The sequence below is a fragment of the Oncorhynchus kisutch genome, linkage group LG15 (assembly GCF_002021735.2).
Source record: "Oncorhynchus kisutch isolate 150728-3 linkage group LG15, Okis_V2, whole genome shotgun sequence".
NCBI classification, from domain to species: Eukaryota; Metazoa; Chordata; class Actinopteri; order Salmoniformes; family Salmonidae; genus Oncorhynchus; species Oncorhynchus kisutch.
The window spans coordinates 19,638,051-19,654,137 of NC_034188.2; the positions used below are offsets into that span (position 1 = coordinate 19,638,051).

The 16,087-nt window shown below is 39.5% G+C and overlaps 2 protein-coding genes across 5 annotated transcripts; both read right to left on the reverse strand.

The window, feature by feature from the left end:
• Positions 1-532: 532 nt before the first annotated feature.
• On the reverse strand, positions 533-7,466 carry casp3b (caspase 3, apoptosis-related cysteine peptidase b). The gene is made up of 7 exons (XM_020502108.2): positions 6,337-7,466; positions 6,085-6,180; positions 4,559-4,707; positions 4,329-4,457; positions 3,935-4,110; positions 3,555-3,696; positions 533-1,261 (listed from the first exon to the last, which is right to left on the reverse strand). The coding sequence occupies exons 1-7, from the start codon at positions 6,471-6,473 to the stop codon at positions 1,053-1,055; spliced, it is 1,038 nt and encodes a 345-aa protein (XP_020357697.2). The 5' UTR covers positions 6,474-7,466; the 3' UTR covers positions 533-1,052.
• A 1,761-nt stretch (positions 7,467-9,227) lies between these two features.
• On the reverse strand, positions 9,228-16,075 carry cenpu (centromere protein U). 4 transcript variants are annotated; one of them, XM_020502109.2, is made up of 13 exons: positions 15,874-16,075; positions 15,736-15,790; positions 15,470-15,578; positions 15,140-15,374; positions 14,858-14,978; positions 14,625-14,747; positions 14,306-14,417; positions 14,047-14,155; positions 13,880-13,958; positions 10,672-10,719; positions 10,426-10,487; positions 10,095-10,251; positions 9,228-9,699 (listed from the first exon to the last, which is right to left on the reverse strand). In XM_020502109.2, exons 1-13 carry the CDS (start codon positions 15,876-15,878, stop codon positions 9,574-9,576), a joined length of 1,341 nt encoding a protein of 446 aa, XP_020357698.1. In that variant the 5' UTR covers positions 15,879-16,075; the 3' UTR covers positions 9,228-9,573. The 4 variants fall into 4 exon arrangements, with proteins under 4 accessions (XP_020357698.1, XP_031645677.1, XP_020357699.1 ...); XM_031789817.1 differs by having other exon boundaries at positions 14,306-14,462; positions 15,736-15,810; positions 15,934-16,051; XM_020502110.2 differs by having other exon boundaries at positions 15,736-15,810; positions 15,934-16,050.
• Positions 16,076-16,087: the final 12 nt, after the last annotated feature.

A 16,087-nucleotide genomic window follows, 5' to 3' on the forward strand; every position in this document is an offset into this window, starting at 1 on the left:
GCTTGAAACGAAACTAGTTGCTCTGTTTCAAAACTTGCTACAGTGCTTTTTGCATAGTTCATTTCTGAAAATGTGGACAGAAATTGTGTACTGTAAACCCTACATACAATATCAGAAAACAATGTAATTTTTGCCCATGGTTAATGAACTGTCTTTGTTATTTGAACTTGATGGAAGTAAAACCTTGTAGTTTCTGGTCAGTATTGTCAGAAAGGCAAAGCAGAGGCAGTGTGGTTTCCCTGGCCCCTAACACAGGAAATGCAAGCGCCTTGGCCCTGCAGACACAGACATCTTATCTGAGGCCAAACACTCTGCAAGTCCCACCCATTCAGATGTCCATCATGTGTTGGATAAAGACAGTTTCCAACTTTTTAATAACCATGATATGTTAGATTTTCATATGGAATACTATCACAATGAAATCGCAAACATATTATTTCACAATAGGATGCAAGAAATTCTTGCACCAGGAATCAACAAAAAATTTCTATATTTTCTTAGGATTTCAAGAAAAAAAATGTATTTACATAAATGTTGTTTCTTGGGAACACAATTTACCCAGGATAAAAGCTCCTTTATTCATGTAGTACCCTATTTGAATGTGCAAATGATGAAAAAACACCTCATGGGTGACAGATTATTTATATAGAGACAGAACACAACTTTACAATACTTATAAAGCCTGAGTGACTTTCATTCCATGTTATCTGAACATGTATTTACCCTACAATTCAGAGCATTTTAATTCCATTCCAAATTAATGAACTACATATCAATAGCAAGTACTGCTATTGTGTAGTCAATACTTAATGCCAGCCTTTCTCCATTAAAAAGCCATTCTCTGTGGTCCAACATAATGCCCTTTAGGCCTCAAGGGTAAACATTTCATACCTTTTCGCTTTTAGACTTTCCCCAAACAGAAGTATTTGAATAAGTGATTATCCACAGTGGTATTTGGTCCAGTGCAGAGAATCCCTCTGTATTATTTAATGGTCTTTAGAACCCCAGCAGACACTGTACAAATATGTAAAATGGTCCCACAGGATATACAATCACTGTGGAAAGTAGAGATGTTTGGTCAACATAGACGCAATGCAAGGGATCTGCTTGTTGGCGCAAGCCTCGAAGTCATGTGCCACCTTGTGGTTAACACGTGTCATGATCTGCATAATGTCCAGCTGTTTGCCGTACCTTTGTAACATCTCACAGAGGGCCTGGATGAACCAGGAGCCCTTGTCGGTGTTCCTCCAGGAGTAGTAGCCTATGGAGTTCACAAACCAAATCAGTCAAACACTATAGCAATGATAACCATTGCTAAAACTTCTAAAGTGGTACATGGTCGTTTTTGTACGTAGGTGCAGTGCAATTACCATACTTTTATTTGAGTAGGCCTATAGTCTACTGTGATTCACACATTTGCAGTTTGTTTAAGTTCAGACATCAGTTGTAAGTATTATGTAACAATGGGTGCCTACATTATACCATGTAAAGGTAACGTATGTAGTATGCATGAATAAATGACAGTGTTTAAAGCTGCAAACCTTCATTGACACAATAAAGCGGACACCCTGCCTGAGTTTTGGTGAAAAGCTGAGGGATGGGCCTGGAGAAACCTAACCACTCAAATTCAAAGCGAGAACTATGTATGCAAGGACTGACCATTCATGATATTATAATGATAGCCTCTCAACATGGTTAAAACTATACAGTGTTGGTTTGCATTTAGTTTGTTTACAAACAGAGTATAACAAGCTTATAGATGTTGTGTTCTGATGGGGTACGACGGTTAACCTAAGCTCATGAATATAACTTATAAATGCCTCAAGAAATCAACAGGTATATACAGTTGAAGTCGGAAGTTTACATAAACTAGGTTTAAATGTGTTTGGCAAAGGTGTTTAACAATTCCTGACATTTAACCCAAGTAAAAATTCCCTGTCTGAGGTCAGTTAGGATCACCACTTTATTTTAAGAATGTGAAATGTCAGAATAACAGAGAGAATTATTTATTTCTGGTTTTATTTCTTTCATCACATCCCCAGTGGGTCAGAAGTTTACTTACACTCAATTACTATTTGGTAGCATTGCCTTTAAATTGTTTAACTTGGGTCAAACATTTCAGGTAGCCTTCCACAATAAGTTGGGTGAATTTTGGCCCATTCTTCCTGACAGAGCTGGTGTAACTGAGTCAGGTTTGTAGGCCTCCTTGCTCGCACATGCTTTTTCAGTTCTGCCCACAATTGTTCTATAGAATTGAGGTCAGGGCTTTGTGATGGCCACTCCAATACCTTGACATTGTTGTTCCTTAAGCCATTTTTCCGCAATTTTGGAAGTATGCTTGGAGTCATTGTCCATTCGGAAGACCCATTTGCGACCAAGCTTTAACTTCCTGGCTGATGTCTTGAGATGTTGCTTCAATATATCCACATAATTTTCCCTCCTCGTGATGCCATCTATTTTGTGAAGTGCACCAGTCCCTCCTGCAGCAAAGCACCCCCACAACATGCTGCCACCCCCGTGCTTCACGGCTGGGATGGTGTTCTTCGGCTTACAAGCCTCCCCCTTTTTCCTCCAATCATAACGGTGGTCATTATGGCCAAACAGTTCTATTTTTGTTTAATCAGACCAGAGGACATTTCTTCAAAAGGTACGATCTTTGTCCCCATGTGCAGTTGCAAACCATAGTCTGGTTTTTTTATGGCGGTTTTGGAGCAGTGGCTTCTTCCTTGCTGAGCGTCCTTTCAGGTTCTGTCGATATTGAACTCATTTTACTGTGGATACAGATAATTTTTTACCAGTTTCCTCCACTATCTTCACAAGGTCCTTTGCTGTTGTTCTGGGATTGACTTGCACTTCTCGCACCAAAATACGTTCATCTCTAGGAGACAGAACACGTCTCCTTCCTGAGCGGTAGGATGGCTGCGTGGTCCCATGGTGTTTATACTTGCGTACTATTGTTTGTATAGATGAACACGGTACCGTCAGGAAATTGCGCCAAAGGATGAACCAGACTTAAAGGTTTACAATTTCTTTCCTGCGGTCTTGCCTGATTTATTTTGATTTTCCCATGATGTCAAACAAAGAGACAGAGTTTAAAGGTAGGCCTTGAAATACATCTACAGGTACACCTCCAATTGACTCAAATTATGTAAATTAGCCTATCAGAAGCTTCTAAAGCCATGACATCATTTTCTGGAATTTTCCAAGCTGTTTAAAGGCAGTGTCAACTTGTGTATGTAAACTTCTGACCCACTGGAATTATGATGCAGGGAATTATAAGTGAAATAATCTGTCTGTAAACAATTGTTGGAAAAATGACTTGTGTCATGCACAAAGTAGATGTCCTAACGACTTGTCAAAACTATAGTTGTTAACAAGAAATTTTTAGAGTGGTTGAAAAATTAGTTTTAATGACTCCAACCTAAGTGTATGTAAACTTCCGATTTACATAAACATTTAATTTAGAAGTAACTAAGGATTCTAGCTTATATGTTAAGTACGTAAGGAGAGGGCGGTTAAAAATAAACGGTTTATCAATAAACAGGGTTTATTACCTGGGGCTGTAGAGTAAGCATAGAGAAAGTCTGCCTCCACTGGAATCCTCGCTGGATAGTTACCAGCAACGCTGTCCGTCTCTATTCCACCAGCAACACTGTCTGTCTCTATTCCACAGTCCAGATCAGAGCCACGGCACGCCTACTCACCAGGTCCACAGGAAAGATTAGAGGTCAAGGGTCAGGGGAAGAGAGGCTACTCTTTTAACACTATCACTGAATATTAGTCATGCACTTTAGTACACAACATATTTACAAAGTCATGCAGTTACACTGCATCCTCATTCCTCAGTCTTTAGAGTTGATTCAACAAACATACCTAGAGAATCATTGAGCTGCGTAAGGGAAATTTAGAGCAGGCAGCTAAAACCTTACAGTACCTGGATGAAGAAGAGTTTGGGCTTTCCCACCAGCGTTTTGCAGCGGTCGCCCCTGAAGAGTCCGGTGAGCTTCTGGAGCTCCACATTTCCATCTGTGCCATAGAACACACCCTCTCCTCCATGGCTCAGCATCACACACACAAAGGAGGCTGACTGGCTGTGGTTGTCTTGAGACACTGAAAAATGTCATACACACATGTAGTTTAAACTGAAAGTCTATCAACATTTTTTATTCAGAGACATTTCCTAAAGTTTATCAAAGTTAGCCAGATGACACATCACTACTACCATGATTGCAATTTATTTGTAGATGATCAGAAAAACTTCTCAAAAGAAGCTTCCAGAACAGAAGAAAATCTAACTCACACACTCACATCCAGACTGGTGAACTTACCAGTGTAAAGCAGCTGTTGGATCTGCTGCACCGTCTGGTCATTGGCAACTTTCACGTTGTACCCCAAACGTTCAAACACTTTCCTTGCATAGCCAGCATCTACATCTGTTCCCTTGCGAGAACTCATTCCTTTCAAAGGGAAATTACCAATGAAGTGTAGACATCTGACATATCATTGTAACCTGAACAGGACAACAACAAAAACTCCTATTATACACACTTAGGCCTACCTGTTCTCCTGTCAAAGTTCTTGTTGTTGATGATGACACATTGTCCAAGGCTGGGGTAGTTCATTTTATATGTGTACATGTCAGCTGGAGGCCTAGCATCTACTTTCTGATTCTCTATAGTAAACCTTGGCAGTGAGGGACTCCCTGGCCTGGAACAAAGACAAAGAAGTTCCTTAACATTTAAAAGTGGACTTTTCATTGTCCGTGTTAATCTGGTTCCACAGGTAGCCTATGTTGAAAATCCATGTTGTTTGGCTAATAGAGTCCGGGGAATGAAACCTCTAACATACCAGAACATTTGCCAGAATGAATGGTTTCAACTTGAGGTTCACTGAAATCTCCTTAAGGTTGAAACGATACTAGGCCAATGTTTGCACCAGGGTGACAAATGAGGGATACGGCTTGAAAAAGTACCTTAATGCAGGGATGGACAGTGTTGCAGTACTCCTAATCATTCCATTATCTCAGTCGCAAATATTGAAATATTGCCAGTTTCTCTTATTTGAATAAAGCAGCACATTGGATTCAATTCAAATGCAACACCTAGCATTGGGGTAAGTAACTGTATTTTGCAATCCAACGGGCTGCTTTAGAATCAGAGAACCTAACATGCTGTCAAAAAGGGCAGTTTAATAAAAAATTTAAAAAACTTGCAGTATTTCAATCTTCTAAATATCCCATTATGCCAGCCGCATAATCGAGGATTTACAGCGACACCTTCCATGCCTGGATTGAGGTACATTTTCAAACCAAATGCCATAGCATCATTTAGACTAAAAGGAGAATGTAGTGAACCTCAAGTCGAAACCATTCCGACTAGACTGTACAGATGACATGCTTAAATGCATGCATCAACCAATGGTCATCAACTGTGGGGTCGGGAACCAGATTGCTATAACATATGTGGTTAGCTGATACGTAAAAAATACCTATCCTGGCGTTGTTAGATCTGGCATGCGTCAGCACGGTCTAAGCAGAGGAATACGACCAATATGTTTTGGTCAGACGTCACGTTGCATGCTCATGGAGATGAGATAATCATTTGTTCACCACGATTCATGGGTAAATGAAAGCATTAAAATATACTCCCTCGGAATGTGAGAGCTGATAGAACTATGTGTAACGGATGTGAAACGCTAGCTTAGTTAGCGGTAGTTCGCGCTAAATAGCGTTTCAATCGGTGACGTCACTTGCTCTGAGACCTTGAAGTAGTAGTTCCCCTTGCTCTGCAATGGTCGCGGCTTTAGTGGAGCGATGGGTAGGGTTCTTCGTGGGTGACTGTTGAGGGTCCCGAGTATGGGCGCGAACCAGGGACCCGACTGTCTAAAGTTATACTGTTACATATGTAAGAAGAGGCTCACTGGCCCAACTCATCCCAATGGGGTTATAAATGCCCCAGCTCATGTTATAAATTTAAAATCATAGAGTAGGCCTACATTCAATATACATACATTTCATTTTGTCGCCTGCTATTCTATATTATTTGTGAAGCTGATAGGTTTGACAGGAGAAACGCAATGCCTTACCATTGTGTAGTTATGCATTTGGCATCCACCAAATCAGACATGGTGCCAATCTCAGTTGTGCAATCAGTCTTTACAACGCCTAGCGTTATAGTTGTCCTGAAAGTGAAAAATAAAGTAGTTTATTACACACACACCGGTGGTTGCTTCCAAAGTTTAGTCCACACAGGAGCCAAGCATGGTTCTATAGTTAGCTAGTTTGATTGATAAATGGCAATAAATACGTTATCAATGTTAAGGGTAAAACAAACTTACTTTGCGTTAAACCGTTGAAATACACAGGTAACAGCGAAAAAGTAAAGCCTTCCCAATTTAACTGTGACTTGTTCATGAGATTGAGAATTGTAAAAAAAAAAAAAAAAGCTAGTTATCGCGTCATTTGGCAAACGCATCCAATCAAACGCCGTAGTTTAGTGTGTGGGCAGGTTTTCCCACTAGTTACCACAACCCCAAAGTCAAAATTGGCAATATCGTAACAATTCATGAAAACAAAAATGTGCTTTTTGGTCTTAATTTAAGGTTGGACGTAAGATTAGCAGTGTGGTTAAGGTTGAAATAAGATGTTTAGAAGATAAATTGTAGATATAGGCGGGGGTTATGACTTTGTGTCTGTGGTACCTAGTGTCGACCCGTGTGGGCGGGCCTAAAGTACACACCTTGACAAAGGACGGAATTTCCCAAGAAGCCTACAGAGTAACTTCCAGTGAATTTATTTTTTAAGAACTGGTTTAATAATCATATCCTGCTGGTGAGTCAACTTTTTAATGCATTAGGATTGTTACTCAATTATCTCGTAACAATATCCCTGTTACACCAAGTCCTAGATAGTTCGCTAAAGTCTTTGATACTATTCCATCTTCAACTCTCATGTTGTTTAGAGGTGTAACCAGATCTCATCTTCTTGAGCTACCCTCTCTTAATCCAGTTGACTCCTCAATAGAAAAAAATGCATTTATCCTTGCGCCCTCAGAACAACAGATCTATATGTGCTTTATTTCTATTACTTACGTCACCATTTACTGGAATACATTTGTCAATAATATCTGTTGGAAAAAAGTATGGTTATTACCACACAAATACCTGATCAGTATTACCCAGCGAATCATTACCTGAAGAAACTTTTTTTTTTTAAATACATTAACTGTACTTTTTGTGTTGAACATCCAGAGCAGTTTTGCATTTATTTTGGCATTTTCTATATGTAAAGAAATCATGGAAAGATATTTCTAGTTTTATCATTGTTAATATTCTTGATGACTTTTGTTTATTATGGGAGAATGTGCTGCTCGGGTTCCTTAACTGCAATAAGGATAAAGAAAACAATTTACCTCAATCGAATTGTGCTAATGGTAAAATTTCTGATTCATAAATGTAAATTCATTCATAAATAAACACTCTTCCATGTTTTCTATAAGGAATTGTAGCAGTACATTAAGAACATTCTACATTCTCCCAAAAAGAAAGCTAAATCAATACGTGTGTATCTTTTAAGGTCTTTGTATAAATCCGTAATTTGTTGTACCCCCTAGCATGTTATCATTGTCTGTTTGTATACTTATAGTATGTAAACATACTGGTGTTTCTGCAATAATAAAATGTAAATAAATATATTTACTTTCCTGTTAACGCTGTTCTCCAGATTCCAGCCGGAGTTATGGGGGGGGGGGGGTCTACAGATAAATCAAGATCAGAATATGGCGTAATTCCCTAATAGTTAAACAACCTTTAAGCGAGAGGAACCATGAATAAGGTCTTGCGAACCTACCGGTTCCAAGTGGAAAAAGCGTCTTCACTTTTTCCACCTTCCAATATGACAACTCTCAGGATGAATCAAAACACTTTTTTTCTTCTTTTTAAATGATCCATACTTTTCCTAACCCTAAAATGTGCCTAAATAATCTACAACAGAGTATTTTAGAATATACTAGAAACAGGCGAATATGCATAGATGGCTTTCTTTCATTGATCCCTATATTCTGAACCCCTTCTCTCGATATATTTTATTGAATCTGTCTACACAATTCTAAATAAAAAGGTGCATTGTATTTAAAGGGATGATTTAAAATAAATTTACTGAAACCCCCATTGAATGAAAACTCCACCCAGACTCTATTGGCCAGCAAGTGAGCAGGTTTGACAAGGTAGCCACACCTGCAGAAGACATTACATGACTAAATAAGGTTGATGCCAAATACTGAGAAGTGGGTAGGAAAGGCAATAATTCCTAAATAGGGATTGGCCACCATGTGATTTCTCAGAAATACATGTACAGTGAGCTCCAAAAGTATTTGTACAGTGACATTTTTTGTTATTTTGGCTCTATTCTCCAGCACATTGGACTTCAATTTTAGGGTATTTTCATCCATATCGGGTGAACCGTTTAGAAATTACAGCACTTTGTGCCCCCCTCTCCCCATTTTAGGGGACAAATTCACCTGTATATTAAAGTAGCAAAAAGTTATGTATTTGGTCCCATATTCATAGCACGCAATGACTTCATCAAGTTTGTGACTACAAATCTGAGTGAGAAAGTTAGACGCACAAGTATCGTACCTCCCAAAAAATGCTAACCTCCCGTTATTTTAATGGTCAGAGGTTTTGGGGGTATGATGTTTGTGCGTCTTACTTTCTCAGTCATTATTTGCAATTCATTCAGGATTATCTGTAATGTTAAAGAAACATTCTATTCCGATTTACATTGAAAGTGACTCCAAAATGACACAATACATTACTTACCATTCATTTCTATTGGGCACAAAATAATATGAAACATAAACAAACAGCAAACACTTCCAACAAATGTCTTGAGTCACAAGCTTAATTTAATAATTGTCTGCTAAGAATATGGGACCAAATACTTAACTTTTTACTACTTTAATAAACAAGTGAATTTATCCCAACACTTTTGGTCCCCTAAAATGGTGGGACTACGTACAAAAAGTGCAAAAATTTCTTAACGGTTCACCTGATATGGATGAAAATATCCTCAAACAATACAAAGCACCCCCAAAAAATGTCACTGCCCCAATACTTTGAGCTCACTGTATATACATTCATGTATGTTCAAGTTCAAATGGCAGTTTTTCCACCAGACAACATGACCCTCCAGCAAGGTGCTGATCCACAAATCATTTCCAGAAAAGGTACTCATTACTAAAACATTTATTTTAAAACACATACCTTACTTGAGATTTAATATACAAATCTCAAAAGGACCTTTGATCAACACTTTAAAAGAGTGTAGCATAATTCTCGTCAGATACAACCAATACAGTATTCTCGTCAGATACAACCAATACAGTATCCCCAAATATCATGAACATACCTGTAGAACATCAAGACAGGCTCAAACTATTGTCCTTGATGAGAGCATGCATCTGCCCCTCTCTTAAAGTTTAATTGCCAGGATTATTCATTTAAAAAAAATTGTGTAGCAGGTCCACACGCAAATGAGATTGATTAATTTACACCATTTAGTTTGCAACTTGGAGCTCACTTGTTGTGAGCCACTCTGTCCAGAGCCTGTTGCAGCCTCTCGTTGACAGTCTTCAGCTGATCTTCAGTCCCCAGCACATCACGGGCCTCCAGGAGAAGAGCTGGTAGACTGGAGGGGCCATACTGTGGAATGAGAACAGATGTCAACAGAACAGTGCTTTAACTCACTTTAAGCTACTATAATAGGTTATTATCACTGCCTCTTATGTTCATAGTTCATAGCTCCATTCCTGTGTATTTTATTCCTCTAGTGTTGCCATTCTCCCAAAAAAATACAACTCTGCATCATTGGGAAGTGCTTGTTAGCAAGCATTTCAAGGTAAAGACAACACCCGTCGTATTCGGCGCATGTGACAAATAACATTTTATTTGATTCATGCCCTCTGAAGACTCATCCATAAAAGTCTTTGGCCATAACTAAGAAACATTGTTGTATGTGACTGGATGTCAGCATTAGGTTAAATCCTAAACTGTAACTAGATGAACAAGAACAGAAGGCTTGTTGTTGATGTCCTCACCTCCTCTGCCTGGTTAGGGTGGGCTATTATATGGTCCAGGTAGCTCTTGTGCAGGTGACCCAGATCCTTCAAGAAAGTGGTTCCCTTCCGTATGTCTGTTAGCCTCTGCTCAAGTCGAGACTGGTCCTTCTGCAGGGCCCTCAATTGGGCTTCACTCCTGGCAGAGAACAAGGGGATGTTTCACATTCTGTATTCTGTTTTGTGATGTAGTGTTGTTGGGTTATTATTACATTCCATATAATATAGAAATAAAACACATCACATTAATTATTGCGTTACTTCAGCAGTTAACCTTGCTTTAGCTCCATTTGCAAGAAGAAAAAAAACATACCTTATAAGTTGATTTTTGGCCTCGAGCAGCCTGGCTCTCTTACCGTTAATGGCAGCATTCATCTGAGAAAACAACAATAGGCTGATGACTGACTTCCTTAAATGAATATGATGGGACACAGTGAATATCCTAGTCGTCCTTGAATAACTACAGAACATGAGACAAGAGTATAACCACAGACACTCATGCCCACAGGCTTCCCGAGATCTAGTGTTTGAAGTGTTCATATCTAAATAAAAGCTTTACCTTTGCGTTGTCCCTTTTCAGGAATTTTAGCTCCTTTGAAGCAGTTATCTAAGGAAATAAAAAAATAAGAAAATGTGTGAATGAAAACGTTCAAATTTTCAACATACACAAGATAAGTTGTATCCTTGAAAGGTTGTTGTTTTCTCTATAGTTTTTCACTGCCGTATGAACGTAATATATATATATATATATATCACACACACACACACACAGTTGAAGTTGGAAGTTTACATATACCTTAGCCAAATACATGTAAACTCAGTTTCACAATTCCTGACATTTAATCCTAGTACAAATTCCCTGTCTTAGGTCAGTTAGGATCACCACTTTATATTTTAAGAATGTGAAATGTCAGAATAATAGCATAGAATGATTTATTTCAGCTTTTATTTCTTTCATCACATTCCCAGTGGGTCAGAAGTTTACATACACTCAATTAGTATTTGGTAGCATTGCCTTTAAATGGTTTAACTTGGGAAGCTTGTGGAAAGCTACCCGAAATGTTAGACCCACAATCAGTTGGGTGAATTTTGGCCCATTCCTCCTGGTGTAACTGAGTCAGGTTTGTAAGCCTCCTTGCTTGCACATTCTTTTTCAGTTCTGACCACAACGTTTCTGTAGGATTGAGGTCAGGGCTTTGTGATGGCCACTCCAATACCTTAACTTTGTTGTCCTTAAGCCATTTTGCCACAACTTTGGAAGTATGCTTGGGGTCATTGTCCATTTGGAAGACCCATTTGCGACCAAGCTTCAACTTTCTGACTGATGTCTTGAGATGTTGCTTCAATATATCCACATAATTTTCCTACCTCTGATGCCATCTATTTTGTGAAGTGCACCAGTCCCTCCTGCAGCAAAGCACTACTACAACATGATGCTGCCACCCCCGTGCTTCACGGTTGGGATGGTGATCTTTGGCTTGCAAGCCTGCCCCTTTTTCCTCCAAACATAACGATGGTCACTATGGTCTAACAGTTCTATTTTTGTTTCATCAGACCAGAGGACACTTCTCCAAAAGGTACGATCTTTGTCCCCATGTGCAGTTGCAAAACGTAGTCTGGCTTTTTTGGGGGGGCGGTTTTGGAGCAGTGGCTTCTTCCTTGCTGAGCGTCCTTTCAGGTTATGTCGATATTGAACTAGTTTTACTGTGGATATAGATACTTTTGTACCGGTTTCCTACAGCATCTTCACAAGGTCCTTTGCTGTTGTTCTGGGATTGATTTGCACTTTTCGCACCAAAGTACGTTCATCTCTAGAGACGTCTCCTTCCTGAGCGGTATGATGGATGCGTGGTCCCATGGTGTTTATACTTGCATGCTACTGTTTGTACAGGTGAACATGGTACCTTCATGCATTTGGAAATTGCTCCCAAGGATGAATTATTTTTCTGAGGTCTTGGCTGATTTCTTTTGATTTTCCCATGATGTCAAGCAAAGAGGCACTGAGTTTGAAGGTAGGCCTTGAAATACATCCACAGGTACACCTCCAATTGACTCAAATGATGTCAATTAGCCAATCAGAAGCTTCTAAAACCATGACATCATTTTCTGGAATTTTCCAAGCTGTTTGTAAAGGTACAGTCAACTTGTGTATGTAAACTTCTGACCCACTGGAATTATGATACAGTGAGTTATAAGTGAAATCTGTCCGTAAACAATTGTTGGAAAAACCACTTGTGTCATGCACAATGTCCTAACCAACTTGCCAAAACTCTAGTTAACAAGAAATGTGTGGAAGGGTTGGAAAAACTAGTTTTAATGACTCCAACCTAAGTGTATGTAAACGTCTGACTTCAACTTTATATATTAGTACCAATCAAAAGTTTGGACACACCTACTCATTCTTTTCTACTCATGCTCTTCCTTGACTCTGCGGTCCAACTATCTCAATTGGGTTGGGGTCAGGTGATTGTGGAGGCCAGGTCATCTGATGCAGCACTCCATCACTCTCCTTGATCAAATAGTCCTACACAGCATGGAGGTGTGTTGAGTCATTGTGCTGTTGAAAAACAAATAAGCGCAAACCAGATGGGGTGGCGTATCGCTGCAGAATGCTATGGTAGCCATGCTGGTTAAATGTGCCTTGAATTCAAAATAAATCACAGTGTCAACAGCAAAGCACCCCCACGCTTCACGGTGGGAACCACATGCGGAGATCATCCGTTCACCTACTCTGCGTCTCACAAAGACACGGCGGTTGGAACCAGAAATCTAAAATTTGGACTCATCAGACCAAAGGACTGATTGCCACTGGTCTAATGTCCATTGTTCGTGTTTCTTGGCCCAAACAAGTCCCTTCTTATTGGTGTCCTTTAGTAGTGGTTTCTTTGCAGCAATTTAACCACAAAAGCCTGATTCACAGTCTCCTCTGAACAGTTGATGTTGAGATGTGTCTGTTACTTGAACCCTGGAGCATTTATTTGGGCTGCAATTTCTGAGACTAGTAACTGTAATGAACTTATCCTCTGCAGCAGAGATAACTCTGGGTCTTCCATTTCTGTGGCGGTCCTCATGAGAGCCAGTTTCATCATAGAGCTTGATGGTTATTGTGACTGTACAAAGTTCTTGACATTTTCCAGATTGACTGACTTTCATGTCAAAGTAATGATGGACTGTCGTTTCTCTTTGCTTATTTGAGCTGTGCTTGACATAATATGGACTTGGTCTTTTACCAAATAGGGCTATCTTCAGTATACCACCCCTACCTTGTCACTACACAACTGATTGGCTCAAAGCATTAAGAAGGAAAGAAATTCCACAAATTAACTTAACAAGGCACACATTAATTTAAACTAATTCCAGGTGACTACTTCATGAAGCTGGTTGAGAGAATGCTGGTTGAGAGAATGCCTTTGAATAATCTCAAATATAAAATATATTTAGATTTGTTTAACAATTTTTTGGTTATTACATGATTACATGTTTTATTTCATAGTGTTGATGTCTTCACTAGTATTCTACAATGTAGAAAATAGTAAAAAATAAATTAAAACCCTGGAATGAGTAGGTGTGTCCAAACTTTTGACTCATACTGTGTACGTATATACACACACACATACATACACATACATACACATATAAAAAAAAGGTATTTTGTTGTGGGCTGGGCATCCTGAAGATGCACAACACTATAATAATCAAATAAATACAAGTTTTTTCCACCACTTGGTTTTGCAAAGTATGACAACTCATCACCCAATATGAGTTACCTTCTCTGTGAGTTGATCTTCAAAAGAGCTTGAGAGAGCATCTATAGCCTGCAATACTGCATTAGATTCCACTGCATCCCTGAATAAAAACAGGGAGAACATTTTTTACTTGAGATAATGATTACTTTAAAGATGTGTCTATCTATGCTAAACTGATGGGAACTCACATATACTCTGACACGAATTCCAAAAACGAGTCCAACACCACATCAAGACCAGTGGGATTTTTTACATTCCTTCGTTTCTGCTGGTCTCTTTTGGAAGGACCAGCACTTCCTAAAAAAAATACATGGATTCATTTCTGTGGTGTATATTTTAAACAAATTAATTAAGTCATGCAGTGTGGCATTTCACTCAGGTGGTTTTGAGAGAGACTCATATGTCTGTCTGGGAGGATGTGGTGCTGAATAGATATCTAGCTGTTACCTGAGGAGGACTTCCCCCTCGTACCCAGCGAACTCCCCCTCGGACCCCTCTCAACTGAGGACTTCCTGTGCGTTCGCACATCGTCTGGTTTGGCCTTGTTCTGAATTGGATTCTGTGGGTGAGAGAACTGGTTGACTTTCCCCTTTTCCTTTGTAATCTGAAGGGTTGATGTGGTCAGGAAAAAGGCAACATATCCAAACAAAAAGTTGCAAATGTATCACAGATGACAAGGAAGGAGTACATGTTAGTTTTTTAAAGGAAAAGGTGACAAACATCTCACATTTAGTCACTCACTGGGAAGAGCAGTAGCTGTTCTTACCCAACTAATGTCCTCATCCGTAAGATTCTCTGAAGACAGGGATGTTCTACGTTTCTTATGAATAGGTTGAGGACTGGAGCCCGGAGCAGACTCCTCAATTTCCTCCTCCTCGCCCGATGACCTCTGTTAGTAAGCAGTGATTAGAGGACATTAAGCTCATCACAGGCAACATAATGTAACACTGCTCTTAGCAACCGTGTCTTATGTTACTGCGATAGGGGATAATGTCATACAGAGTCATCCACTTCTGTGTCCTGTTTCTTTCTGACTGCATTTTTCTGTGGTGCAGCAGGCCCGCTCTGAGCTTCTGTTAAATCCTCTTCACCTGCCCCTTCTGCAATCTCTTTTTGGGGCCTGACCATTATAAATGGAGGAAAAGGAACAGAATAAGTTTACAATTAGAACTTGTGCTCCATCGTTAGTGGATATTTTCTTATTTCCCCTCTCCATCACTTCATAAAGAAATGAGAGCAAAGGGGCTTGTAAGTTCTCACATTGTGACAAGCAGGTTTTACCTGGCTTTTGGTTTGACATTTTTCTGTTGAGATCCCTTTGGCTGGACCACTTTGCTAGCTCTCCGTTTGGTCTGACCTCTCCCAGACAGTGTGGGTCTTTTTGGGGTCGCACTATTAACCTTTTTGGATGGGCCCCATCTTCTCTTAGCTGCCCCCTCCTTCACCACTTCCTCTTTGTTTTGAGCAAAGTTTGGGCTGAAATCTTCCTCAAGGGCAGTGCTGTGCAGTGGGTTACCTGGGTGGTCAAATGTAGTCATTTGTTGTATTACATCTTGGCATTAATGATTTTTCGTACCCCCCAAAAACTATTTAGGTTTGTTTTCAACTCACCATAAGTATCGCACTCATCAAGGAAACTGGCTTTCTCAATGGTAGAAACATTTGGGGAAATATGACTGTCCGTTGCTTTAGATTTCTGTGTATCTTTTGATGGACCCTTCTGAGGTGAAAACATAGAAGACAGATAGCTAACGTTACAGTACCCAATGTTGCCCCTTTTCAATCCCTTGTAGCTAGCTAACGTTAGTTACCTAGGTATGTCTATGACATTTAACATACAATTAGTGAGACATTTGCAAATGGGTACTGTAACAAACCTCAACAAGCTCGTATTGCACAAGTTTGAGCATCTTCGCCATTTGGCTCTTCTTACTGTGTGGAGGAGAGCAGACCTGTGAAACATGTGAACTTGATATCGTTAACGTTATTGCTTTTTCTTGATTACTATTTGTTACCTCATGATGATTGATCGTTCAAAGATGAAAATGTAAGCTATTAACTAGTTGTATACATACAATTTGCAAAAGAACACTCAAAACATAGTAAATGGCTATGCAAAAGTAGCAAACGACGAGTTTGCACGCAAGCTGCTTGTGATGTTTTTTTTTGCGGATCAGCTGAATTTCTTTCCCGCAAAAACAAAATTCGAAAATTCTCGCGAGACTAGTC

Bases quoted from the DNA above. Each gene is read 5' to 3' on its own strand.
- casp3b (XM_020502108.2), bottom strand. From the start codon at position 6,473: ATGCGTTTGCCAAATGACGCGATAACTAGCTTTTTTTTTTTTTTTTAC. The intron at 6,181-6,336 runs GTAAGTTTGTTT...TTTCACTTTCAG, and splicing joins TTTCAACGGTTTAACGCAAA to GACAACTATAACGCTAGGCG. The intron at 4,458-4,558 runs GTAGGCCTAAGT...TCCCTTTGAAAG, and splicing joins GAACTTTGACAGGAGAACAG to GAATGAGTTCTCGCAAGGGA.
- cenpu (XM_031789816.1), bottom strand. The intron at 15,375-15,469 runs GTGAGTTGAAAA...TTGACCACCCAG, and splicing joins TGATGAGTGCGATACTTATG to GTAACCCACTGCACAGCACT. The intron at 10,720-13,879 runs GTAACTCATATT...TTATTTCCTTAG, and splicing joins AAGATCAACTCACAGAGAAG to ATAACTGCTTCAAAGGAGCT.